We start from the raw sequence: 24,872 nt of genomic DNA, 5'->3' as shown, positions 1-24,872 counted from the left end.
TGAACTGACTTTATCTCAACCCACAAGATTTTTACACTTTCACCCTTCTGATTAGCTCCCCCATCTGACAAAAAGGGGTGACTGAGTAGGGGCTGTGTGGGGATTTGGTGTCTACTGGGGTTAAATCACAACCAAAAATCCTCTCTCTGACTTGTCTACCTGTCCCACGGGCCTGCCATGGACACCTGAGAAGGCAGTAGCATAATGAAAGTGCCCTCACTTCTCCCCAGTCACCGCAGACTCAGTTTGATACAGTAACTTAAATCCTTTGTATAAATGGATGTTGTTTTGTTTGTCAAAATGAAGATTCCCTCACTAAGCAGTTTTAATCAGTACTATTTCCTGCAGCCTGTACCAGGTGTAGCAATACAAGTAAGATTGCCTTTTCAGCCTGGGGGAAGGGATAAAGGCATCCAGTGAAGTCCTAATAGTCATAGTACACCTACAAGTAAGACTCGTTGTGGTTTGTTTCAGCAAAGGCTTGTTCTTCTTTTGTACATCTGGTAATGTAATTTCTTCTGCAAAGATCAGTGAAATTCAGTGAAGTAAGGAGTAGCATTTCAGAATGAAATACCTGCTGATGACATGAGAAGGTGGGGAAAAATCCCGCTGCTGACTAGAGCCAAGCTGGGTGTTTCTGTGTAGGTGTAATCCCATGAATGAGTACCCAGTGAGGCAACAGAACTCTGTTACCTGGGTGGCTTTCCTCCTTTCCCAGTTATTCCATAGCAATAGATATTGCTGGTTATGAGACAGTTTTAAGAACTGTCTTGGAGAAAGCAAGCAGTAACAGTAAAGTGTAAAGCAGTTTTGATTGTTTCCATCAGTGGCCTGGGAAACTTTATAGTTTTGTAATTAGTTGTTATAGTTAATACTAGATGCTATAGTTGTACAGTAAGAATGAGCTCCTTGAAAGAAGTAATCCAAAGGGTTGAGGTGAAGTGGCCAAGCAGTAGAGCAGAAAGGTGCCTCACATTTAAGTAGAGGTGTTCCAGACATGAAAATAGCGTGAAAGTGTGTGGTGACAGGGGATATAAAACCTCTCAGAGCCAAACCCTCTCCTGTGAGTGGAAGAGTCTGTGTAATACCACAGCCTGTGTGCATACCAGAAAGGTGGAAGGATGAGCTTACAGCCTTCTTGGGGTCCAACTCCAAATGCTTCCACCTCCCAGGGTGCATTCTGCCCAGGGGGTTTGCTGTGCTGTTTTGCAATAGCTCTTGTTGCTTAACCCGTGAGGTGCAAGACATACTATTCCTCCTTGTGCACTGAAGATTACAGATAAAGCTAGAGGGCAGTGATAAAGTATTAAAATGAGAAGAGTAGCTGTAGGGAAGAGGGGGCCCTGTGCCGAAATATTAAGGGAGGAAATTAGTACATCTTATCTCCAAATCTGAATTTGAAAGCTGCAGATCAGAGAAACTCTGTGACTTATTGAGATTATTGGAGTATACAAGGCTTCCATTCCTTGTTTGCTTTTGTAGTGAACTCTCCCAAAAGCTGCCAAGTGCTCTGTGTGCACTGTCTTACAAACAGCCTCAGTCATGCAAAGCTCTGGGCTCTACTTCCAAGGCTCCTGGGCCACTCTGCCTGCCAAGCAGCACAGGCTGTACCAGGAGTGCGAGTGAGGATGCCAGGACAGCTGGACAGGGAGATTCCTTGGGGTACTGTGACCTTGCTGGCAGCCTTGTATGCATTGGTTTATTAGACCTGATGGTTTTGCAGCTGCTTTGAACATCATTCTAGCTGAGATCTATGGGACTAGAGGACTCAAAGGAGTGAGCTGTCTCTGGCTTGGTGTGCTGAGCAAACCTAGTTGTGTTGTGTTGGCTTGGGGTGATGGTAATGGTGGGAAAATACGTTGCTCTTGTGTCTCTAGGAGATGTGGTAAAGAACTCAGAGTTTTAAGTTCTTCTTTTCAGGAATCTTTCTGCTGAATCAGGGGAGATGCATGTGCTCTCTCTTGGAAATGCATCTTGTCCCAGCCCTGGGGAAAGATCAAAACTGATTCTAGGGAATGTCCTAGAAAGAGGTGGAAGAGCAAACATTACATAACACAAAAAAAAGGTTGAGAGGGATCAGCTGAGACATTAAGACTGAAATGGCAAAAATACAAACCTGAGGTTAAGTCATTCTCTATACTTCTGTGCCTGGTTTCTCATGTCACACTGACTGTAAGAGCAGACCAAGGGAGAGTGGAGGGTTGTTGCTGGCTTAGCACTAGTGATGGACCATGTGATTAATCTGTGTGCTGTGGTTTTATAGAGAGCTCTGATAATCTTATGGAGCTTTTATATACATTAGATAATCTAGTCTCTTCAGACTTGCAGCCCAAAAATTCCTGCAGACATCCCACAAGCTTTTAGGAAAACTGGAGTGTGATGATTTAGTTTTGTACTTCCTTATCTTTTTTTTTAAAGACCTCTAGTCTTGAAAAGTCTCTGCTTCAAAGTTTAACTTGAAAAAGCAATTCAGAATTCACGTTCTCAAAAAGATGCATTGTGTTTTCACTGTGAAATTTAGTAATACATTCATTAATACAAACGGAAAATAATTCGATGTTACTCCAGGTGGCCTGTTATGAGACACCCCCTCTAGGCACTGGTAAGGATGACTGATCACACAGGGAGGAGGTACTGAGCCCTGTGAGTGAGGTGTGGTGGCTCTGTGGAGAGGGAATTCAGGGCAAAGCATAACTGGCTCTCCAGCCATCAGTAGCACCAGCAAACTTTCAAATTAGCTCCACTGCACAAGGCTCTTGCTGGCAGTGCCTGAACTGTTTCCCCAAAAGCCCTGATGGCAGTTTGTATTTCTGTTCTTTGGCACTTTGACATCTGCCAGTACAGCACAGGTAATGTATTACTGCGGTGTTAAACAAGTAGAGGAGTGGTTGGTTTGCAATGTTTTTCCACAGCCCATTCACTACTTAAAGGTTAATTCTTCTGCCTCTGATGGAGTGTGTTGAGCAATATCTGTGTCCAGGTGGGTGTGAGGTAGGGGTTTTTTGCCAAGCTGAATTTTGTGAGGCAACAATATCTTGGAAGAAGTAATTTTGGGGAGAGATGCCATGCTGGGCAATGCACACTTACTAGGCCAGGCTCTGATCTGGAGCAGGTGTTCATCCTTCTCCAACCTGCAGCAGGAATGAGCCACTGTAGTGGAGGGTGGAGTGCCTGAGAAGAGGACAGCCACCATTTCAACCACAAAGCAGGAGCCAACAACCCTAACAAGTGAAGATGTGCAAACTGGATCGTTGTGCTCTCTAGTGCTGAAATCCAGAAGGATCTTCAGGGTTTGTGTAGCACCTGGTCTTGCACTTTGATTGGAAGAGGGAGAGACGAGGCTGGTGCTTGGCACAGCAAACAGCTGTGCTGTTGTTTGGGGGGTGAGTGATGGGGTCAGGCTCTGAGTTTACTTGTGAGCCTTTGAGACCATGGATTGTTCTGTGAGGCCTGTGCTCTGTACTTCTGTCTTGGAAAGGTGCTAATCTTTCCTGCATTTATTTCAGCTTTGTTCCCAAAACTGCCTGTCTCCTCCACTGTAAAAACCCTGTCAGGATTATTTACCATGAAGAACAATGAGATTTTGAGCAAGTAATTGAAATTTAAAGCTCTAATTACAAGAGCAAATAAACTAGAGATGCTTCCTACGGTCATATTTTAATTGGAAGAAGTGGTTTCAGTGCATCCTTCCCAAAGTCCTGGCTCTGTCTTTTGGGTTTGATAGCCAGTGACCCAGTTTTCATGGAGTGATCTCACAGTAGTGCAGTCCCTCACCCAGCTGCACTTGGATGAGGGAGAACAGTGCATGTCTACAGTGATGGTGCATATACTGTGAATTTGATTGCTCTGCTTTTCAAAGTTTCCTTTGGTAAAAATACTGTTTTATATTTACTTGTCAGCATTTCTCCTTTCTACTTGCCCTGGTTTAATTGTGTCTGTTCCCTGGTGTGCTGTCAGTTGTGCATGTTGGGGAATACAACGCCTTTGGGGGTGGTAGTGAGTAAAGCGACACCTTAATAAGGGTCCTTGTAGACATGGCTTTAATACTAAGCTGTCCCCATCTCCCAACAGTTGTCAGTGTGGGGCTTATTAGTCACCCATCTCTCCTTTGAAACAACTATTTTTAATGCTCCTGCTCTGTGCTGAGTCCTCAGAAACCGTGTTAGGTGTTGCTGGTTTTGCTGACAGTGGCTGCTTTTTAATTGCTCAGGTAGCAGCAGCAGGGCTTGAAAACTCAATCAACATTATCTTGGCTTATCTCGCTGTCACCAGTGGATTTAAGCAGATCAAGACATTCATATGGATCACATGTAGAAGCAAAACACAACCAGCTGTAGAGGCCAGGGCAGATGATATTTACCTAGACTGCTGTCCCAAGTGCCAGCCATCCACGCCCTTGCCCTCAGTCAGTCTCTGCTCCCTGCTGGCAGATGAGCTCTCCACTGTCATGGTCAGGGCCAGCCTTTTCTGCCAAGTGAACAACCTGGCTTTGCCAGCATGTGACCTCTCCTAGCACCAGCTGCAGTGTCAGGCCCTTTTCTCCACTGGCCTTGATGCCCCTTTGCAGCTCCCAGGGCTGTGATTGCCTCTGTGCCAGCTGAGGCAGCGCAAGCAGAGAAGCTGGTACCTCTTAGCTCCTCCCGGAGGAATGGTGGGAAGAAGTGGCTTGGGATAGCACACCCCATCCAGCACAGGGACACACAGGGGAGAAAAGCAGGGCTGCAGATGAAGCACAGCCCAGGGAGCCAGGGTTCAGCTGTCCATCAGGATTTGGTACAGCTCCTCTGCTGAAGCCTCATGTCTGCCTACGCTGGTCCGTTTTCAGTCTCTCTCCTGTGTCATGGATTATGTCTGTGGTTTGGGCAGGGGCTTGTGAACAGGCTCTGGGCTCCTGTGGCTTCCTCAGGGGAGATGAGGAGAGCCTGGTGTCTCTGCTGGCTAAAAGCTTGGCAGGGAGCAGGCTGGACAAAGCAGCTGCTGCTTGACTGGGGCCTGGCATTACCCCTGGCCTGCTTCTGTGCTTAATGAGCCACCTTATCAGTCATGTTCACCATGGCAGATGGGGTCTCTTCAGGATTAATTAAGGATCATAACTGTGACCTAGTTACCAGACTTGCACTATTGTCACTGGAGCTCTCTGAGCCATCAGGCTGTTTGAGAGAGCTTCTTACCCTGTCCTGCTCTGGTTACTCGCTCTGTGTATCCTTCTGGGACGGCCTCTGAGCCCCAGGCAGGATCACATTACATTAATTTCTCTAATAGATCCCTGCTTTACCCGGGTAGGTAACTCACTGCTTCCTGCTTGCAGTGCATATCTAATCCCCACAGTTGGTGTGGGGATTAGATATGCTGACACACACCTTTCCCAGGGTTGTCTCCTGTTTGGGAGCGGGGAGAGATTGGCTGCAAGATGAGGGAGGATGGTGCTGGAGACAACATCCTGAGGCAGTCCAGTTCCATGCTGCCATACCTGAAACCATATGGATACTGAAAGGTTATCCCAGGGCCTCTCTTCTCTTGGCTATTCAAATCTTTCTCATTTCTAGTTTGTGCTTTATTGTAGCAAGCCTTTAGGGATGCTCCCCATAAAGAAGCAGCAACGATGACTAGAGCATGAGAAGCAAATTGAGTTCAAGCTCTTCTAACTCTGCTTTTCACCTGCCAGATTTTCAGGTAGAGCAGTGTTCCAGCTGGCAATGTCTCAGTCCTGTATTCCTGTGCTCTGCAGACCTGCTACAGCCCAATCCTTCCTTCAGCTGGGGAGAGGTTTGCACCACAGGGATCTTCTTGCTCTCTTCCTCCCTCTGGTTGCTGCTCATTTGGTGAGAGTTTGCCTTGCCCACTGGATTGAGTCCCACGCAGCCAGGCCATTGCATGAGCTCCCAGCCTTGTGCACAGGGACTGCACATGGCCTGTGTACTGTTCATGTGAGGAAGGTTTGTGTTCCTGAAGCTCCCCTCAGCCCCCCATGCAGCTTTACCAGCCTGATGTTCTGCTCAGGGTCTGACCTATCCCCAGTGGGATCCCAGCAGCTCCTGCTGGTTTTGGATAGAGGACCATGAAGGAGGCTGTGGAGTAGGACCCCAGGGAAGCAGCACTTTGTCCTCAGAAGCCTGCGTGGAGGGGGAGCTGCCTGGCTTTCCTCCTCTGCCTTGAAAAACATCTCTCGTGTTCCAGTGACCTGCTTATTATGTAGGTCAGCATCAACCAGAAAAGAAAAACAACTTGAAAAGTAGGAGAAATCTAGCATGAATCCTCCATGGAGCAGTTCTTTCTGCAAAAGCAAGGAAAGGTTTCCTGGGGGAAGCGGCAGGCAGCATGGCCTGTTCTTCCACCCACCCTGGGCAGAGCAGTTGGAGAGGGGAAGCTCTGTGGCTGTAGGGATGTGTGATACCCTGAATTCAAGCACAGTGTGCTCTGTGATGGGGGAAACAGTGCATTGAGGTAAGCAACCGGAACTTGAGTGGTTGGGGGTTGTTTGTCCTTTACTGACTTTCTTGGGCTTGGTTTTGGTAAAGAGGAGGAGGTTTCTGCTGGTCTTTACCTTGGTCATGTGTGTGCACAGCAGAGACTGGTGCCATGTTGCTGGAGGAGCAGTCCCTGCTGGGAGACAGCTGTCCCACCAGGGTGAAAAAGGGACACAGAGCAAGCAAATGCCTTTGGATGCCAAAAGTAAAACTGGGACCTCAACCAAAATTCATCTCAGTGTTGTGCCGGTGCCATTACCCTGGGGCTGCTCCACTGTGCTTGTAGCAGAGCTGACACCTTGTGATACCCACGGAGAAAAGAGAAAGCCCTTAGCATAAACTCCTGACTGTAACCTAAGCAAGGGACAAGTTTCTCTGTGCACAAAAGGTCTGGTGAAGTCCAACTTCACTCGTACTTTCCTCTGACGCAGTAAATCTTAACATCCCTCACTATGCTCACTTCTCTCCCAAATTACCTAATAAATACCAGCTTGGTGGGAGACACCCTTGGCTAATTCTCACTTGAGAAAGTGTGTGTGTGTTTGTGCTTGCTGGCCAGCCAGCAGGCAGGTGAGAGCTGCAGCTCTTTCTTGGCAGGAGCAGGAATGTAGCTCCCCTCTCTCCCTGCTCACTAAGGCATTTCTCTTTCCCTTCAAAACATGTAGAAGCACCATGTTTTTGAGACAGCCAGGCTTGACAGGAGAAGCTAAAATCACTCAAAGGCTTCACTCATAATCAAGGTGAGGCAACACAATCTCATAATTGTAAAATGAGATTTCAGTATGCTGCATTTTTGGTGATGAAAAGGTGTATGGGGAGGTGGGTTGTGCAGTGAGCAGAGGGCTCTGCCTGCATCTGCCTTGCTGGATCCCCTCCCCATTCACCCAGCCTAAAGTGGAGCGTTTGAAGCCTCTCCAGCTGCAGGAGGCTCCTGTGCTTGAAGGTGCAGTGACTTTTGCCCAGATTACAGGTTCTTGCAGAGCTGCTCCCTCTGTTTCAGATACAGGCTCCTGCAGCCTTTGCTCCTTGCTTTGTACCAGCATCTGCTGTACTGGCTTGATAAATCATATTGGTCTGTGACTGGACTGTCCTTCCTCTTCAGTGTCTTGATCTTGGTGGTTTCTATTTAATATTTGAAGAGCTCTCTGCAGATCCCAGCTCTCCCACTCTCTAACCCAAGGGTAGGCAGTCCTTGTCTCATCACACCACGGTAGTCTGGAGCAGTCAATGCAGGAAGCAATACAGCAATGACATTTTGAACAGAACGACATCTTTTCACCTGCAGTAACAGGACATCTCCCATGCTTTGTGAAAGCACATGGAACAGAGCACTAAGGAAACAGGCAGCAGGCATGTGTCTTAGCTGGAGTCACTGCCATGTGATCTGCCAGTGTACTGCACACAGCTTGGAAGTCTCAGTCAAGATGTAGGATTAGGGTACATTCCTAGCACAAGATTTTCAGAGTTAGCAGGGGATGGGTGCCCTGAGGCTGGGATTGTCACACTGGCTTGGTGGGTCCTTGCACAATGAGGCTGCTGTGTGCTGGAGACAGCAGAGTGCTGGAGCTGTCATGTACTTGTGGTGAGAGTGTTGAGGATGGCTTGTTATCTGTGCTTGGAGGAAGGGTTTGATTAGAAACTGTCTCATAAATGTGTGGTTATTGAATGAGTTGCTCCTTTAGTATGCATGAGCCATCTCCACATACATGACAAGTGCATCTGTCCTGGGCAGGCAGCTGCTCTAAAGGAAAGCAGATGAGCTTTCCTCATCACAAGCTTTTCCTCATCAAACTTTTTCTAAATTGTTCCCTGCATGGAGCAATTCTACAACAATATTAAACACAGCAGCAGGGGTGAGTCAAGCAGATCTTGTCAAGGCTGCCCTATTTTTTCTCTTTTTGGTTTTATTATAAATTTAATTTACTGTGCTGCAGGGAACAGTGCTGTTCTCAGCATGATTGGTGGCAACAAATAACCACCCAGGAAAAATATGTATTGTGTGGTAGCTGGGAAGAACCTCCTGTTCCCAACATCTCCAGCCTATCTTGGGCTTGTTGCCATGAAATTGTGGAACTTAACTAAAGGATGATTGGGCTGTAAGAAAATCCTTTTAGCCACTGGTTAACTAAGTTGACTTGTGTGTGTCTCATTGTCTTTAGAAGTTGGTGAGACCATAAATTTAGCAAGATGGAGGGTCCAGCTCAGGTTCTTAAATGGGAAGCAAGGCAACCTGGTGTTGGAATGAACAGTGATGCTTTCCTGAGGGAACCTTGGGTGTTACTGTCCAGACATAAACCAGTCCTGAGATCCTGGAGGCCAGATCAGGACCTGTGCAGGTAGTCTGAGGTTCTTGCACCGCTTTGGGAATTGTGTGGTGTTGGTCTGGATAAGAGATGAGGTTAGGTGGCCCTTGGACTTGACCCCTGGGCATGGAGGCCTCGACAGCACTTTGCCTGGTCTGGGGCTCTGCACAGCTTTCTGTTGCAAGAGCATGTCTCCCATTTGCTCAACTCTGCTTTGCTAATATCAAGATAAGTCTTGATATTGTTCAATGTAGGTTTTTGCCCAAACCAGGAACAACAGTTTAACGGTTATTAGCCTCAGATCTTGTCAAACTTGTGGGCAGTGGGTGAGCTGTACAGGAACATGGAGGGTCTTTGAAGTGAACACCAGCCTGAGTCTTGAAGAATGATTTGGGATCCTAGCAAGTAGTTGCACCACCAGTTACTTGTCTTGCAAGCTTCAGTTGTCCTATGAATGAAACAACTTTTAATTTGAATTAATCTCAAAATAAAGGGTGCTTGAAGAAATAAATCACCCTTGGCTATTTGTGTTGCAGTGGGCTCTGCAACCTGGGGTTGTTCTTTCCTGCACACCCACAGCCTGCCAGTGCTCAGGTCTTGGCTTCCACCTCTGGGTTGGTGCAGTGGCCCCGATACAGACCTGGCCTGCCCAGGGCAGGAGTAAGTGAGGAGCACAGCTGGGCCCTGCTGGGCAAGCAAGGAAGGATTTGGAGATGACTGTGGACCTCTGGGTGCAGGTTGAGGAAGGATGAGGTCACTGGAACTGCAATGTGATGGTCGTAGCATGCCTCTGCTCTCGCTGCAGCCTGCAAAGTAGGCCCTTGCAGGCCCTGTCTCTGTCCCTGCACAGCCTTGCCCAGACACTGCTGGGTAAAGCAGGCAGGACACCCTCCCTAGGAGGTGGCTTAATTATAACCAGACAAAGCCTTAAGGATCACAGCCTCCGCGTAAGCCTCTGACGTCTCTGATTGCTCAGCCCAGTGGAGTGGGACCATGCAGGGAACTGGTTTCACAGCTCTCTTGTGCTGGGTGAGATCGTGCTGGGGGGACAAGAAAATAGCCCAGTGTCCCAGCATGAATCAGCCATCCATTTATGACCAGCTTCTTCAGCAGTACCAGGCAGTCCTGCACAGTGATGGGCTGTAAGGATAAAGGACCGACTCTCCTCTTGTGACAGGAGTGTTTATGCCAGGCAGTTGTGGCTGGCTGCTGTTGGTGATAGGAGAAGGAGACTCGGACTGAAGAGCTTCCCTACACTCTGAGTATTCAGGGCTGAAGATCCAGTCACTAGATCATGGCTGTTCAAGTGCTTTGGTTTGGAGGTTCAGGCTACATCTCTAAGAATTGAGGAGATGAGCCTACAAACAAGAATTTTCTGATTCGGTGTCTTTTCAGATTTGGTTTTGCAATTCTCTTGTGTTTTAAAGGATTTTTGCTAGGCTATGGATATGATTTGCTATTGGCTTCCTTTTCCATTTGTTTCAAGCTGAACCGCATGAGAGCACACAGTTGTGCTGTGGTTGTGCTGACTGCCTGCCAGCAGCTTTGAACGTGGTGGCCATGCTTCAGTTCAGTGAAAATCTCAAAGAACAGTCAAGCTTTTAAAGGTTCCTAAGGGATCTCTGAAACCACAAAGCCAGTGGATGGAGACCTTGCAATCTACTGACCAAGAAACAGGCTGTAGCAAACTTGAACCATGGCAGCCATGAGGAAAAAAACCAAACCAGAAACTAATTATCCAAATACTAAATCCATGAGGGACCTGGCTTTCTTAGGTCTGCTGTTGATGGAGCTCTTTGCACGGCAGAGGAAACAGAGTTGCTCACCAAGTAGAAACTAAAAGAGTGGAAAAAAATTTCTGGATTGCCTGCAGCTATTTGCCAGTAGTGTAAGGCAGGAAAAGGTTAAACATTAATTTCTATCTATCTCTTCTGTACCTTTTTTCACTTGCCCAGTGCTAATTCAGTGTAGCAATCTGGAGGGTGGATGGCACATGCAGGGCTGGGGGGAGAGGTGCTTTTGGGTGAGGATACAGCGTGAATGTCCACCTTTGGGGGATATCCTGCCAGGCCAGGGCTGCTGTTGCCAGTTAGGCTAAATGTCACTGAGCTGTCGGAGTGAGGGTTTGGCCTTGGCAGCCAGGGTTGCTGCCACTGTGGAGTTACCCTGCTGCAGCCATTCTGCACCGTGTGTCTGAACAGATGAGAAGGTGATGACTTAACCTGTGCTATAACCCCTGCCCTGGGTTTCTCCAAGTCTGTCACTTGTGAATCACCATTTGTTTATTTACAAAGTGCACGAAAATGACCTCAATGTAGAGCCAGGCTGTTACAGACACTGCTGTTTGGACATCAGGCTGTGTTTGCAGAGCAGAGACAGAGCAGTTGCAAAATCTGTGTGAGTAGTCACCCATTCCTACGAAAACTACAGAGATATCTCAGGTTGTCTGCCTGACCAATTGCTTGAGCCCAAAGACCTGACTCTCTAATTGCTTTTACTATGTAGAGGGTTTGATTTTCCTGCTGCAGAGGTGTCTTACCATGTCTGGGTTTTGTATCATCTTTCTACCTCCCTTACTGCATAAAAGCATTAGGTCAAAAGCTGTAAGAGCACCACATCCATACAGCTGCATTTCACTTGGGAAGGACAGGGGTTACATAAAAGATATGTTCAACTTAAAACAATTTAATGTGGTTACTCATGATTTTATTTTTTAATGCTAAAGCTTCCTCTTCACACTCTAAGCCCAGAACCTCATTGCGAGTGCTGGTGTCACCAGCACAGCAGAGACCATGGCTCAGCTCAGGGGCAGCATTTGGTACCACACTGAACAAGTTGTAAGAGCTTATGGTGGGGTTGGAACCTTTACCTTATTATCATGACATCTGGAGGTGAGATGAGGGTACCTCTTTATAGTAGCAAGGAATTGTTTCTGTAACATATATGCAAGAAACATATATTTAGCAGTACGAGTAAAATGATGCTTTTGCTGTTTGGTTGAAGTTGTAAGATCAAGGCAGCCCACTCCAGATGTGTGGCAGAAAATCCACTCTAGCATAGTCCTCAGCTAAGAAAACAGGCCACAGACAGGTGCTAGTTGTTTGGCCTAGCTTAAGAGAGCTGGGAATCTTTGTTTATAATTAGAGTAAATAAGCCCTGATGGAAAATTGTCATCCTCCTGTTCTTTGGGTCATTTTTATCCATGACACCAATGATTGCAACACCAGTGTGATTAATCCCATGCATGGGATTTATCTAAGATTTCTTTTCATGCGAGGTTAGATCATTTGCTTGCACAGTGTTGTAATACTTTACACACAAGAAGCAGAGCAGCCCTGTGTCTGCCCTCTTTGGGGATGGTGGCCTGTCTCTTCAGGCTCACAAGAGACAGAAGGAGGAACTGAACGTTTTGAGAAGACACTGAAAAACGAGCCTGTGAAATCCCACACTGCCAAGCAAGGCTTTGTTTTGCACAAACAACGCTGAGCCTTGAATACTTCAGTCTTGGCTGACTGTATGTGACAAGTGAGTCAGAGCAAATGTCCATCCAGCTAGCAGCAGACTCTGAACGAAGATGCTGTTGTGCACTGTGCTCCTGGCATTCCCCTGAGCCAGAGGATATAGACCAGGAATTAAAAAAAATAAGTGTTAAGCATTAAAAGAATAAAAGTTCTGGTGAACTCATTCTTCCTTGATGAACTTTTATGAACTTGCTTTGTTTAGATCTGAAACATGGCAATGAGTTAAACAGTTCTGTGTCATTTGGAAACGAACTTCCTCAAAAGAAAAGAGTATGTTTTTGTTCAATGTCAGCTGCACTTTCCTGCCCTCTAAACTCTAGAATAGCATATCACACTGTCCTAAAGCTTGCTGGTCTTTAAACTCACAGTTTGAAAGCCATACGGTTTTGCTTTGGCTGAGTATCCTGTAATGTCAACAGCTCGCATTTCTGACATCTTTTGTCATAGTGTAAGTATTTATGGCAACCATGTTGTGCTAGAGAGATTTTTCTCTGAAGGTCAGGACAGTTGCAGATGAAATAGCTGATCCCTTCCTCTGCTGGTCCTTGACCGTACCTCTGCAATTTCTAATAAATGTTTGCTGATTAGAATAATTACCTTTGAGGCAATTTGACAGAACTAAATGCTGCCAGCCTTAATTGTTCAATAAATTGATTTAGCAAGTGAAGTCCTTCCCCTTTGCCTTATAGTTAGGACCTTTTTGGTGCTCCTAGGTTTGCAATGAAAACCGCTCTGCTTAACTAGGAAAACAAAACTGGATGTTCTTAACATGAAGTTCTCCTACCCCCTGAAATTGGACACCATCTCTCTTCAGATTAACACAAAATACTGAAAGATACATAATGAAAATAACAGGAGTTAGAAACAACTGGCCTGGCACCTCAGTTCTAATTATAACAGTGTTCAGCCAGTGCCTGTACTTGGCAGAGGTACTGGCTTCTGTGATCAAACCAGCCAGCTTGAACCAGTGCTTGGGCATTCTCTAGGTTTAGTGCGGCACTTTCCTGGGCAGGAAATGCCTTTCTTGTGCTGGTTCCCTGGGGAAGTCCCTCACACAGAACAAGTTTCAGTAGATCACTTCCTCATTCTGCTCCTCAGCTTCTACTTGGCACAGGCTAAAAGTTGCCAGGAGCTTGACAACTGGGCAGCAGCCATACAGCCCTTGAAGTGGAGCCAGCACTAATGGAGCTATGGCAGAGGCTGTGGGGTCTGCTCCCACCAGCTGAGGGTCTGGTCCTTCTGTGCTGCAGCGCTTATTCAAGAGACCAAGCAACCTCTGAGGAGCAGCTGAGTGTGATATTCCCCCTGTTCTCCTCCTGGCTGCTTGGAGCATCCTGAAGCCCAGCAGATATTTTCCATTCAGCTGTGGTAGCAGGCTGTAAATAGATAAATATCTACATATTCAGCAGGCTGAGCAGGAGGGTTTGTGTGTGTTTCTGTTTAGGCTGGTCTGGACTTTGTCATGTTTTGCTGCCCTTCCCAGATGCTTCCTTCTGCACTTTATTAAGTGGGCCATGGCGTCACTTTTGGTTTTGTCTTTGGAAGAGTAAACAAAACAGAAGAGCAAAAGCCAGCTACTTAAAACATATTCCTCTGCTGTGACTGGGGAAAATCTCTCCTTCAGATACAGGCATGCACTGTTTGCATTGCTCATCCTCCTGGCAGGGGTTATGGGCTTTGTCTGCCTCACTTAGTTCAAGCCTAACCTTTCTGATCTTTCTATTTTTGAAATGCCTGAGATGCTGTCCCTTCCTCCCATGGATACTGGTTCCAGCTGCTTCCCGTATCTCCAGGAGATGAAAAAGAACTCATCAGTGGTCAAGGTATGGTGCTAGACAAGAATGTGCTTGGTCTTGCCAGCACTTGGTTTATCTATCAGACACATTGTAGGCCTGGCATTGAGCTGAAAGGTGGAGGCAGAGGAATGTGTCTGCTCTCCAAGAGGGAGTAAACCGAACGAAGAAATGCAGAGCTGGGTGACTTGCAGTGGGAAATAAATTCTTCTGAGAAGGCCTGAGGTGTTGCAGGAGACTCCTACACCTACAGACTTTTCCAATACCTCAGGATAACTCAAAGCAGCACATCCCAAACTCCCTGCAGCTGTAGCACCTCCCTTTTTGGTTTTGACTTGTCCATCTTCCTGTGACAACCAGCACCTTTCTTCCCCTTTCTACTTTCACAGGAAAAAACCCGCAACAAGTCACTTCCTGAAGGCTGAGTTGGGAGAGGTGGTGCTGTGATCCCTGGTGCTGGCTTTTCACCCCAGAGGGTTTGCCCTGCTGCCAACAATTGCATGTTGATGTTCCTTGTCTTCTGTGAATGTGTGGTGAGCTTTCCCCTTGGAGTAAGCCTCAATTGCTGAGGATTTTCTGGAGATAAAGCTGAAGTCAAAAGCTGAACAGGGGCACTTTTTAAGCGCCAGAACATGTTAGGAACTGGCTTGTTGAATCTGTGTTTTGAATGAAGGATTCACATCCATTTGCAAAAGACTGGAGCTAGACAGTGAAATATCCTCTGCTCCTCCCATTTCCCAGCTCTTAATACAGTATTAAAGCTCTGTTGCAGCAGTTTGAAGGATTCACACCTAAATATAAACCATTCTACAGAGGAAATACAGTCATGTTTATACCTTTCCCTTGTGCTGCTGGTGACTCTCCCTCTGTTGACAAGCTCTTCATTCATTGGCATGACCATGACAAGCTTGCTTTTAGCACTCTTTCCATACTTAGCCGGTGCATAGAACAGACTGTTAGAGAACAGCAACCTGGCAGTGCTAACAAGGTGAGCTCAGGGGTTGTTCTGGGCTCTCAGCCATCTGCTGGGTCTCTGTCACCTCAGAAATAGCCTCCTCTCTCACAGAGATCACAGAATGCTGCAGCCAAACTGCCTCACACTGGGCTGCAAGAGAGAGGCAAGCAGCGGCTCAGAACTGAGTGCCAAGACAGGTTGTTTGCATTGATCCTGTTGGCATGAAGTGTTTACTCTACACAAAGGCTTGCTGCAATGTGTTTCAACAAGGAAAACACTTTACCCTTGCTTGGCAGAACTTTTCATAGCCCATTGAAAGGCTAGTTTGTTACCAGGGAGCTTGTAAGGTGTTTCTCCAGTGAATCACAGAAAGTGCAGACTGTCAGGGTATTTCTGCAGGTGTCAGAGGGGCGCAGCTGGAAAGGTTTCCAAACGGGGCACTGGCATGTCCCAGGCTGCAGCTGTCCCTGCTGCTCTTTGGGGAACCACTCCTGGGTGTAGCTGAACACAGCCCAGGCCTCTCCTTGCCCACAGCCCTTCAGGACAGCTCTGTGCCCTTCAGGACAGCTCAGGTGAAAACCCACGGCTGGTTATCACTTCACAAAACCTTATTGTAACATCTGAGCCAGCCCAAGCTTGAGGTTTCAAACTCTCCTAACTATCCTCTTCAATACCCAGGTTTGGCTTTTGGCTAAGACTAAAGTCTCAGTTCTCATGTATTTTTGGTTTTCAGGCTTGAACTGGTTACGACTAACTCTCCTCCTCTGCACTTTCTAGCTTCTATGATTCTCTTATAGCCTCAACTTTGAGATGGACCATCCTCAGGTGCTGGAAGGCTACAAGCCAAGAGTGGGCCACAAAAGAAGTGCCCCAGCTGCATTGTGCCTAGATGAGGAGCTGGAGGAAAGCTGCCCCTCAGGAAGCTGCCAAGATCTTTGGCCTGTCCAGGGAACTGCTGCTGACATGGAGGAGGTGTTCACACCAGCTCCTGCACAGGACACACAGGTGTCTGCTCACAGAAAGCCTGTACTTGCCATGGTAATGCAGCTAATCCCTAACATGTGTCCCTGCATATGCAGGCCGTGTACACCTTAACACACAGCTGCTCCCACACTTCCCAGCCATGCTGGAGAATGTCTGGAATGCCTCATCTCTGTCACCACCACCCAGCAGCCAGGCCCTGGCTGGCCTCCACCTTTGGCAAGAGGGCTGGGCTTTCCCACCTTCCCCCTGTGCAGTCTAGTGCAGTCCCTTGGACTGGTCCCCTCAGCTGGCCTCTCTCCCTGATATCCACAAGGACATTCTGCAGGTGTCAGAGGGGCTCAGCTGGAAAGCTTCCCAAGCAGGGCCCTGGAATGCCCCAAGGCTGCAGCCATCCCTGCTTCTCCCTGGGGAACCACTCCTGGGTGCAGCCAGACACGGCCCAGGCCTCTCTTTGCTCACATCCCTTCAGGACAGCTCTGTGGACACTGCTGGGCCCTGGACTCCCATCACTGGTGGCTCTGGGAGGGAGAAGCAGCAAGTTCCCTTCAGCAGTTTTTCCTCGGACTGCTCCCCCTGCCAGAGCACCACTGCCAACTATCACTGAGATGTCACCTGCAATGTCCCCAGCACAGGCACCATAGTGCCATGCCAGAACATTTATTGGAACCCACAGTCAGCCATGGCCAGTTGTCTTTTGCCCATTGACTGGGAGAACGAGGTATGGCTGTGCAGGGTGCTGGCCAATGAGGGAAGCTTCAGTCCACCTGTGAGAATAGAAAAGCGAGCTGATTCCCACAGAACCACCACCCCTTTCTGCTCCAGATGCACTGGGGCAGTGGGCTGACATGGCTTCTCCTGGCCTTCCAGGACAGGGGGAAATTGTGCCCTGTAGCACTGCCACACAAGCGATGGAGGAGGAGCGGGATGTCCAGCCTGGCAGTGACAGACACAAGACCAAACGAGCTCCTTCTGTTTCCAGTGAGAGCACAGGCAAAGACAATCGATTCTTGCCCCTTTGCTTTCCACAGAAGCTTTGGAAAATGCTGGAAAGTGACCAGTTTCAGTCCATTTGGTGGAGCGAGGGTGGAAAATGTGTGGCCATCAACAAAGATCTCTTCAAAGTGGAGGTGCTGGGCAGGGGAGTTCGTCAGCGAGTTTTCAACACACGGCACATCCAGAGTGTTATTCGCCAGCTGAACCTCTATGGATTCACCAAAATGCAGCGGGATATCCAAAGATCTGCCTCCCTGCCCGAATTCCTATCAGAGGAAGCAGCAGCTTCTGCTCACAGCCAGGTACAGCAGCTGTTCTGCACAGCAACCAACACTTGTGATAGTCTGGGTGGGGAGAGGGACCTTCACAGCAAATAAGGCCTTGCCAGAGAGGAGATGGGGATGGGAGCAAGTGGCTTTCATTTCCTTTTCAGGCTGTGCTGAGGCAGGTTTGAGTGAGTCTTTCTGACTAGTAGAAATGCTGATAGGATACATTTTGGTGCAATCTGCTGAGTTTGAACCCGTTTAAGGGACAGACAGATTCAGTGTAATCTGATTTCTGTGAATGTCTCCTGCTGTACCAAATCTGAAACCTTCTTGTGGCGCCTGCCCAATGCCAAGCAGATGCATCCAAGGATCACAGGATCACCTGCCTGGTCACATCTGCCTTGAAGCTGCAGAGAAATAGTGATATTTAGCTTTTGAAAGCAGTTGTTCTGCCTTGCCCCCCAGGACAGCAAATCCCCAGTTGTAGTGATGGCTGAACACAATGGTCACATAATGCTTTAGGTTCCATACAGCCCTCAGAGTCCTTTTCCTTAACCATGCTCCTCTTTTGAAATTCAGAGTCCTAGTTCTTGTAGCTTGGGTTTTTCCAGTCTTGGAATAGTAGCAACTAACTCTTCTCCTTGTTCTAGATTCTCTACTACTATAACCCCAGCTTCAACAGAGCACATCCCTGGCTGCTGGGAACGTGTAAGAGGAGAGCTGCCCTCAAACAGAGAGCCCTGGGTGCAGCAGGGTTGGATGAAAGGCCCCTCTAGAAGCCCAGATGGTCAGACACGCAGGTGTCTGCTGAAGCCCATCCATCTCCACCAGCAGCTGCTCCCATGCTTCCAGAGCCTCCTGGAGCACAGTATGGGTATAAAGTCTAATAGACACAGCCTAATAGAGGTGATAATAAACTGTTTGAACAGTAAACCTTTCTGGTTGTCCTGTCCTATTTGAACAGTGGAAAACTCACTTCTTGTATAGTTCTGTGGGTTTAATGTCCCACTTGTCCTTTAGTGGCCTTGGCAAGACAGATGTCCCAGCACAAATGTGGCAATGTCTTAATAGCACCAAGAGATGCAGCAAAGGCTGAGCTCCTGTTGGCACTGGACAGAAAGGAAGCCAGAAGCTTCTTTCTGAGGATGAGTGTTCATCCTTTTAGTTTTTCCCATGTGACACTTTGCACAGACACTTGATACTCTTCAGCAGGGGTTGACTGATACCCTCCTCTAATCCACAGAGTGGGGGGCCAGATTTGGGATATTCTGGAACAAAGAACTTTTCCATAAGACTAGAGGCTTAAAAGTCAAGGCCAAATGTGATCCAGCCCAGTGATCAATGTTGTTTGGAAAGCAGCCCCATGGGGAGAGATGAATACTGGGACATGCTTCCATGGCACTGCTAATACTGACCTGCTTTGTAGGTGGGTGGTGCTGGCTCGTGCAGCATTACCTGCCCTGGCCAGGCCTGCCCCAGCACCAGGGTCTGTGTGGCAATGCCCCTGCTGGGTGTGGGCACAGGACATGTGCCCCATGAGTGATGAATTCCATGTCCCAAAGATCTCAACTTCACTCCTGTGAATTCAGCTAGCGTTTTCCTAGCACCAGTTTCTGTGCACTTTGGGCTCTGGATTGATGCAACTGTGAGTTCAGCACAGCCTGAACTCTGCTCAACCCTGCAGGCACTAGCAGAGAAAGTTCAGGGACTGAAAGCAGCCACCTATCCTTGGTCAGCAAGACCAGCACAGCTGGGCCATCTGTGCTGGAGACATTTTAATGGCAGGTTTGATCTACATTCCTGTAACAGATTTTAAGATCCTATAGTGGCTTAAGGCACTAGAACCAATTTAAGTGGTCAGAGACAACTTTGTAGATGCTGAGAAGGCTGCTGATGGTGTTCTGGCTGGATCCAGCTTGCCAGGTTTTCTCACTCCTGAATTCTTCTCCTCCTTTAGGCTAGTTATGGAAACTGTAGACATGCATGAGCTCCTTTTACTCCCTCTCTCTTGGATGGCTGAAGAACTGTATCGCTTCACAGAGAGTAGCAGTGTATTCCTCCGGTGCTCCAGCACGTGTCCCCTTGTCACCCTTCCCTTCAGCACTTCAGCTACTTGGATGAGCAGTGAAAGTAGTACAAATCCACTGCACAGACTGGGCAGCAAATAAAACAGAGTATTGCAATTAACACAGTGCTTTCTGACTCTCTGCCTAGCAGATGCTTCAGATCTGAAGCAGAAGTATTTTCCCTTGGTGTCCCGAGCAGCTCCAGAGCCCAGGCTTTGCAGCCCCTTTTACTTTACAACAGCAAAGACCCTCTGTGTGCTGAGGAGAGGGCTCCCCCAGCCCTGTCAGCTGTTTCCTGTTGTTGCTATAATCAGCTTATGTCACTTTCCTCCCTCTTTTCAAGGCTCTGATAACAAGCACCTGGGGCAGCCAGGTGACCTTTGGCTGAGCTTCCTCTTTAAACTCCCGTGGCTTTTGCTTCATTGCCTGGTTGTTATGCAGCAGTAAATATCTGTTCTGATAGCAGCAGAGGCTGCTCCTCTTCCCTTTCCCTTCTTATGTAGCATCAAAGCTCTCTGAACTTGCTTGAACAGATTTGCATTTAGGTCAGGACTTACTTGAGAAAAAGGGTTTTTTTTCTCCTGTCTTTTTCTTAACTCTGTAAGGAAGGGCAATAAGCACAAAGGCAGGTGGGAGAAAAAAGAATGTGGGCTATAAATAAACAGGTTTGGCACACAGGGGAGGACAAAGTAATTAGTAAGAGAAAAAATAACTGATGTGGCAGCAAGCTACATCTTCAGCTGATGTAAAGCAGCTGATGTAAAGCGGCCTCTCCCCATGGAAGCAAAGGGACCATGTCATTGTCATCAGCTGAGCTGCTTGGTGGATCTGGTCCCTTCTGCAGTGTCCAAACTGTCTGCAGCAGTAGCAAAAGAGGTTGGACAACAACTTTCTGGGGTATCAGTCTTCATCTACATTCTTTGGCTCCTTGTAGCTGTGTGCTTGGGCTGCCTACGTCCCTGCTGTGCTCGCTGGATGCAAAGTGCCAATACCAGGGTGGCTGTCACATCGCAGATGGTCATTTCGACCTATGCCAAAGCATTGCAGGGTTGGTTGCCCAGGGCCACCGCCTCCATCTCTAGGATATACTGGATGGGACACAAAACATCTGTGAAAGACCCATGCTGGGATCATGGTGATCATTGAGACAGCATGACCTTGTTCTGAGTGCTGCTAGCAACTGAGAGACCTGGATGTAGGTTCTGGTTCCATTTTAGCTTGTGTGCATTGCTTACACCAACTCCATGTCTCTTGGAGCTTCCTTTGTAGATAACAAAATACTTCTTCCCACCATTGGTCTTGCTGAGAACTTCAGCTTTTTCAGAAAGAGTCTCATGCTGGCTTTCTGAAGCTTTGCACGCTGTCCCTTGGAATATTCTTAGAACTGCAAAGGTGTGCGTAGAGACTGGTATGCTCAGCAGTTTAAGTATTAACAGGACACGTGAGAACTGGGGTTTGCACTATAGAATTGGTAAACATGAAGTGTAGTTGCTAAACTTAGACCCACTCACTCTAAAGAGAAATTCAGCGCTTTGTGGGCTGGGCTTGAAGTCAAAGGTTAACTGTAATTTCATGCAAGAACAACTCACCTGAATTCTGGGTGTGTCTGATGCTCTGCAACAGCTTTTGTTGCTTTGCATCGTGCAGGGATCAGAGCCTTGGCAGGGCTGGCAGTGCAAGGCTCCGTCGATGCGACAGAGGGGGCAGACCCTGGGGCTTCTGATATCTTTCTGATTCACAGTGATACAAATAAGCCCAGGGAAAGACTTGCTGAGAATTACTAAATAAAGCCTAGTTGCAAGCTCGGAAGTGGCATTTGAGAGAGGCAAGCTCAGGGCTTTTATCACCCAGAGTTACGGTATTCTTCACAAAGAAGCTGCCCAGATTGGCCTGATTCATCTCTAACGAAGCCGTGTCGCATCTCATCCCGGTTTCCTGCTCGTTTTTCCCTCGTCGTCCCAGGGAGGCTGTTTGAGGCGCCAGCCTGCCCCCCGGTGGCCATCTGAGGGACGGCAGCAGTCCCTCCAGCCGCGGTGACACCGAGGGGACAGCGCAGGGCCTGAGGTCCTCCTCCCTGGCTGGGCGTCACGAGGGGGCTGCCTCCCAGGGCCACCGTTTCTGAGGGATGGGAAGAATCCCATCCTGCCCAAACCCGGGCCACATAATGCCACAAAGATGTTTAAATGGCTGAACTGGGCTATTCAAGACTCTGTCCACTCCACCACTGGACCCAATGTGTGCTTGTTGCTCCCAAGGGCCCCTTTTTGCCCCTTGACGTGAATTTAATTAGTTTTCTTTTGACATTTGCTCTGAACTCCCACAGGTGAGAGTGTCTCGACAATGATCTGCTGTCACCTCTGGCTATTCTCACCCCAGGGCCGAGAACTTGGTAAGCAAAGTAACCATCCATGGCCACCATAGATGCTGCCAGTGTATTATCTAGAAGGCAACTTGGGGTGGTTTTTTTGGGTGGCAGAATCCTTCAATTAAAGCAAATGTTCCCATTTCCTGTTTTTATAAGTGGGAGTGCAATCACAACATGTTTCTGGTTTTTTATTTCTCTAAAATGGATTGTACAAGATTCTTTCAGACCTTGGGCATATTTAGCATCATGCATATCTTCTTTTTTTACTTCAGTGCAGAGGAAGAAAAGTTAATACTCAAATGCCAAAGAATTTAATGAGGAACAGGTCAGGCCATGCTGGAAACCGCTTCAGATTTCCAGATCCAAAATCCATAGCTATGTGGGCAGAAAGGCCATGTCTGAGGGAGGAATGTATCTCTTCAGACACAGTACCTCAAAGGGCTGGGAGGAAGGCAGAGCTTTTCAGGCACACAAACACCCCTGAACCAGCAGCCTGTCTTCTGCGGGATGGCAGACAGCAGGGAGAAGGATGGATGGCTTCCCTGGGAAGACAAATTCATGGGATTGTGTTCATGGCTCTGCATTTATGAACAAAGCAGGAGTGATTCAGATCAAGTGAACCAGAACATCTCTTGACTGGATGGCTTGAGCGAGGGCTTGAGCTTTGTTCCCCAGCCCCTGATTGCTGGGTCATTCATGTATGGAGAGGGTCTCCTTCTTTTGGGTCTCCTGCCAGAAATGAAGCAAGTGTGTCCCCTGGTCCCTCCCTCCCAGCTGGTTTTAAACCCACTAGATAAAAATAGAAAAGTGCAATCCCATTCAAGAAGTTTGCAAGTACGATGGGTTGACATCAAGGAATCTCTGCTGCTTTGGGGCAGGAGGTGTCAGGAAAAGGATTCTCCATGCCAGAGCTGCTGCTTCTGCATTGCAGTGGTCCAGGGAGCCACCATTCCGCAGGTGTCAGAGGGGCTCAGCTGGAAAGCTTCCCAAAGAGGGCCCTGGAATGCCCCAAGGCTGCAGCCATCCCTGCTCCTCCCTGGGGAACCACTCCTGGGTGCAGCCAGACACGGCCCAGGCCTCTCTTTGCTCACATCCCTTCAGGACAGTTCTGTGGACACTGCTGGGCCCTGGACTCCCATCACTGGTGGCTCTGGGAGGGAGAAGCAACAAGTTCCCTTCAGCAGTTTTTCCTCGGGCTGCTCCCCCTGCCAGGGCAATACTGAGATGTCACCTGCAATGTCCCCATGCCACAGCACAGGCACCACAGTGATGTGGCAGAACATTCCATTGGAACCTGCAGTCTGTTGGTGCCAGTTGGCCTTTGCCTGCCAGCTGGCAGGACACAGCCAAGCTGTCCAGGGCGATGGCCATGGAGCGAGAGTTCTCATCCCTGCGCTTTCCACAGAAGCTTTGGAAAATGCTGGAAAGTGACCAGTTTCAGTCCATTTGGTGGAGTGAGGGTGGAAAATGTGTGGCCATCAACAAAGATCTCTTTGAAGCAGAGGTGCTGGGCAGGGAAGGACAACAGGTGTTCCACACACAGAAAATTAAAAGTTTCATGCGACAGCTGAACGCGTATGGATTCACCAAAGTGCAGCGGGATATCCAAAGATCTGCCTCCCTGCCTGAATTCCTATCAGAGGAAACAGCAGCTTCTGCTCACAGCCAAGTACAGCAGCTGTTCTGCACAGCAACCAACACTTGTGATAGTCTGGGCGGGGAGAGGGACCTTCACAGCAAATAAGGCCTTGCCACAGAGGGCCATATGCAGGTTGAAAAGAAGCCACTTTTTATAAGAGGGCTTATAAAAATGAGGGAGAAGGATTTTTCGTATGGGCAGAGAGTGACAGGACAAGGAACAGTGGTTGTATAGTGAAAGAGACCAGGTTTAGATTAGATGTGAGGAAGAAATCCTTCCCTGTGAATGTGGTGAGGCTCTGGCACAGGTTGCCCAGAGAAGTTGTGGATGCCCCATCCCTTGAAGTGTTCAAGGCCAGGCTGGATGGGGCTCTGAGCAATCTGGGATAGTGAGTGGCATCCCTGCCCAAGGCAGCAGGGCTGGGACTTGATGATCTTTAAGATCCGTTTCAACCCCAAACTATGTGATTCTGTGATAGAGGGGATGGGGATGGGAGTGAGCAGTCTGGTTTTCATTTTCTTTTCAGACTGTGCTGAGGCAGGTTTGAGTGAGCCTTTCTGACTAGTAGAAATGCAGATAAGATACATTTTGGTGAGATCTGCTGAGTTGGAACCCATTTAAGGGACAGACGGACTCAGCATAATCTGATTTCTGTGAATGTCTTTGCTCTGTGTCTTGCTGTACCAAATCTGAAACCTTCCTGTGACACCTGCTCCATGCCAAGCAGATGCATCCAAGGACCAATAGAATTACCTGCCTGCTCACATATGCACTGAAGCTGCTGAAAAATAGTGATATTTGGTTTTCAAAAGCAGTTGTTCTGCTTTTGAAAATCCTACACTGCTCTGCTCTCAGGAGGCAAACCCCCAGGGGTGGTGATGACTGAACACAACCATCACATGCTTTAGCCTGAGCTTTAGGTTCTATATGGCCCTCAGTGCCCATGATCCTCTGCTGCAATTTGGAGTAACTTGGGGGTTTCCAGTCTTGGGATGGTGGCAACTAACTCTTCTCCTTTGCCTGTTTTAGATCCTCTACTACTATAACCCCAGCTTCAACGCAGCACATCCCCAGCTGCTGGAAACGTGCAAGAGGAGAGGTGTCCTTAAAGGAAGGGGCCCAGATGCAGAAGAGATGGATTAAAGACCCCTTTAGAAGCCCAGATGGTCAACCCAAGCTTCATGGAGAAGCAGATCTGGGCTTTACACAGGCACCTGCTGAAGAGCAGTCAGCGGCCAGTCCATAGCGTCTAATTAATAGCGCTGTTCTTAGACAGAGCTGAATAGAGCTGGAAGAAATAGATTTGAGTTGGCATTAAACTATTGGCAGAATAAACCTTTCTCAGCTGTCCTGTGCTCTTTGCACAACCCCAGGCTGCGTTCCTATTTGGTCCTGCAGACCGAGCAGAAGCAACTGCTCTGCCACCAGCTGAACCACTTCTTGGAAGTGACCAGCCCGGGTTCTTAGCCCTAGAGAGCACAGGCTTGTGATGTTTCCCTGGCTGAGACGCGGGGATCGCC

General features: G+C 48.1%; 1 protein-coding gene across 3 annotated transcripts; it reads left to right on the top strand.

Annotated features, from left to right (window-relative positions):
* Positions 1–5,232: 5,232 nt before the first annotated feature.
* LOC138117378 (heat shock transcription factor, Y-linked-like) lies at positions 5,233–24,675 on the top strand. Of its 3 annotated transcripts, XM_069027607.1 has the most exons (6): positions 5,233–14,114; positions 14,474–14,617; positions 15,817–16,077; positions 17,052–17,318; positions 21,672–21,737; positions 24,382–24,675. In XM_069027607.1, exons 3-5 carry the CDS (start codon positions 15,850–15,852, stop codon positions 21,690–21,692), a joined length of 516 nt encoding a protein of 171 aa, XP_068883708.1. In that variant the 5' UTR covers positions 5,233–14,114; positions 14,474–14,617; positions 15,817–15,849; the 3' UTR covers positions 21,693–21,737; positions 24,382–24,675. The 3 variants fall into 3 exon arrangements, with proteins under 3 accessions (XP_068883708.1, XP_068883705.1, XP_068883706.1); XM_069027604.1 differs by lacking the exons at positions 21,672–21,737; positions 24,382–24,675 and adding an exon at positions 17,933–18,578 and having other exon boundaries at positions 7,283–14,114; XM_069027605.1 differs by lacking the exons at positions 5,233–14,114; positions 14,474–14,617; positions 21,672–21,737; positions 24,382–24,675 and adding an exon at positions 17,933–18,578 and having other exon boundaries at positions 14,671–16,077.
* Positions 24,676–24,872: the final 197 nt, after the last annotated feature.

The sequence above is a fragment of the Aphelocoma coerulescens genome, chromosome 12, assembly GCF_041296385.1.
Source record: "Aphelocoma coerulescens isolate FSJ_1873_10779 chromosome 12, UR_Acoe_1.0, whole genome shotgun sequence".
Classification (NCBI taxonomy): domain Eukaryota; kingdom Metazoa; phylum Chordata; class Aves; order Passeriformes; family Corvidae; genus Aphelocoma; species Aphelocoma coerulescens.
This window is presented reverse-complemented; position numbering and strand designations above follow the sequence as displayed.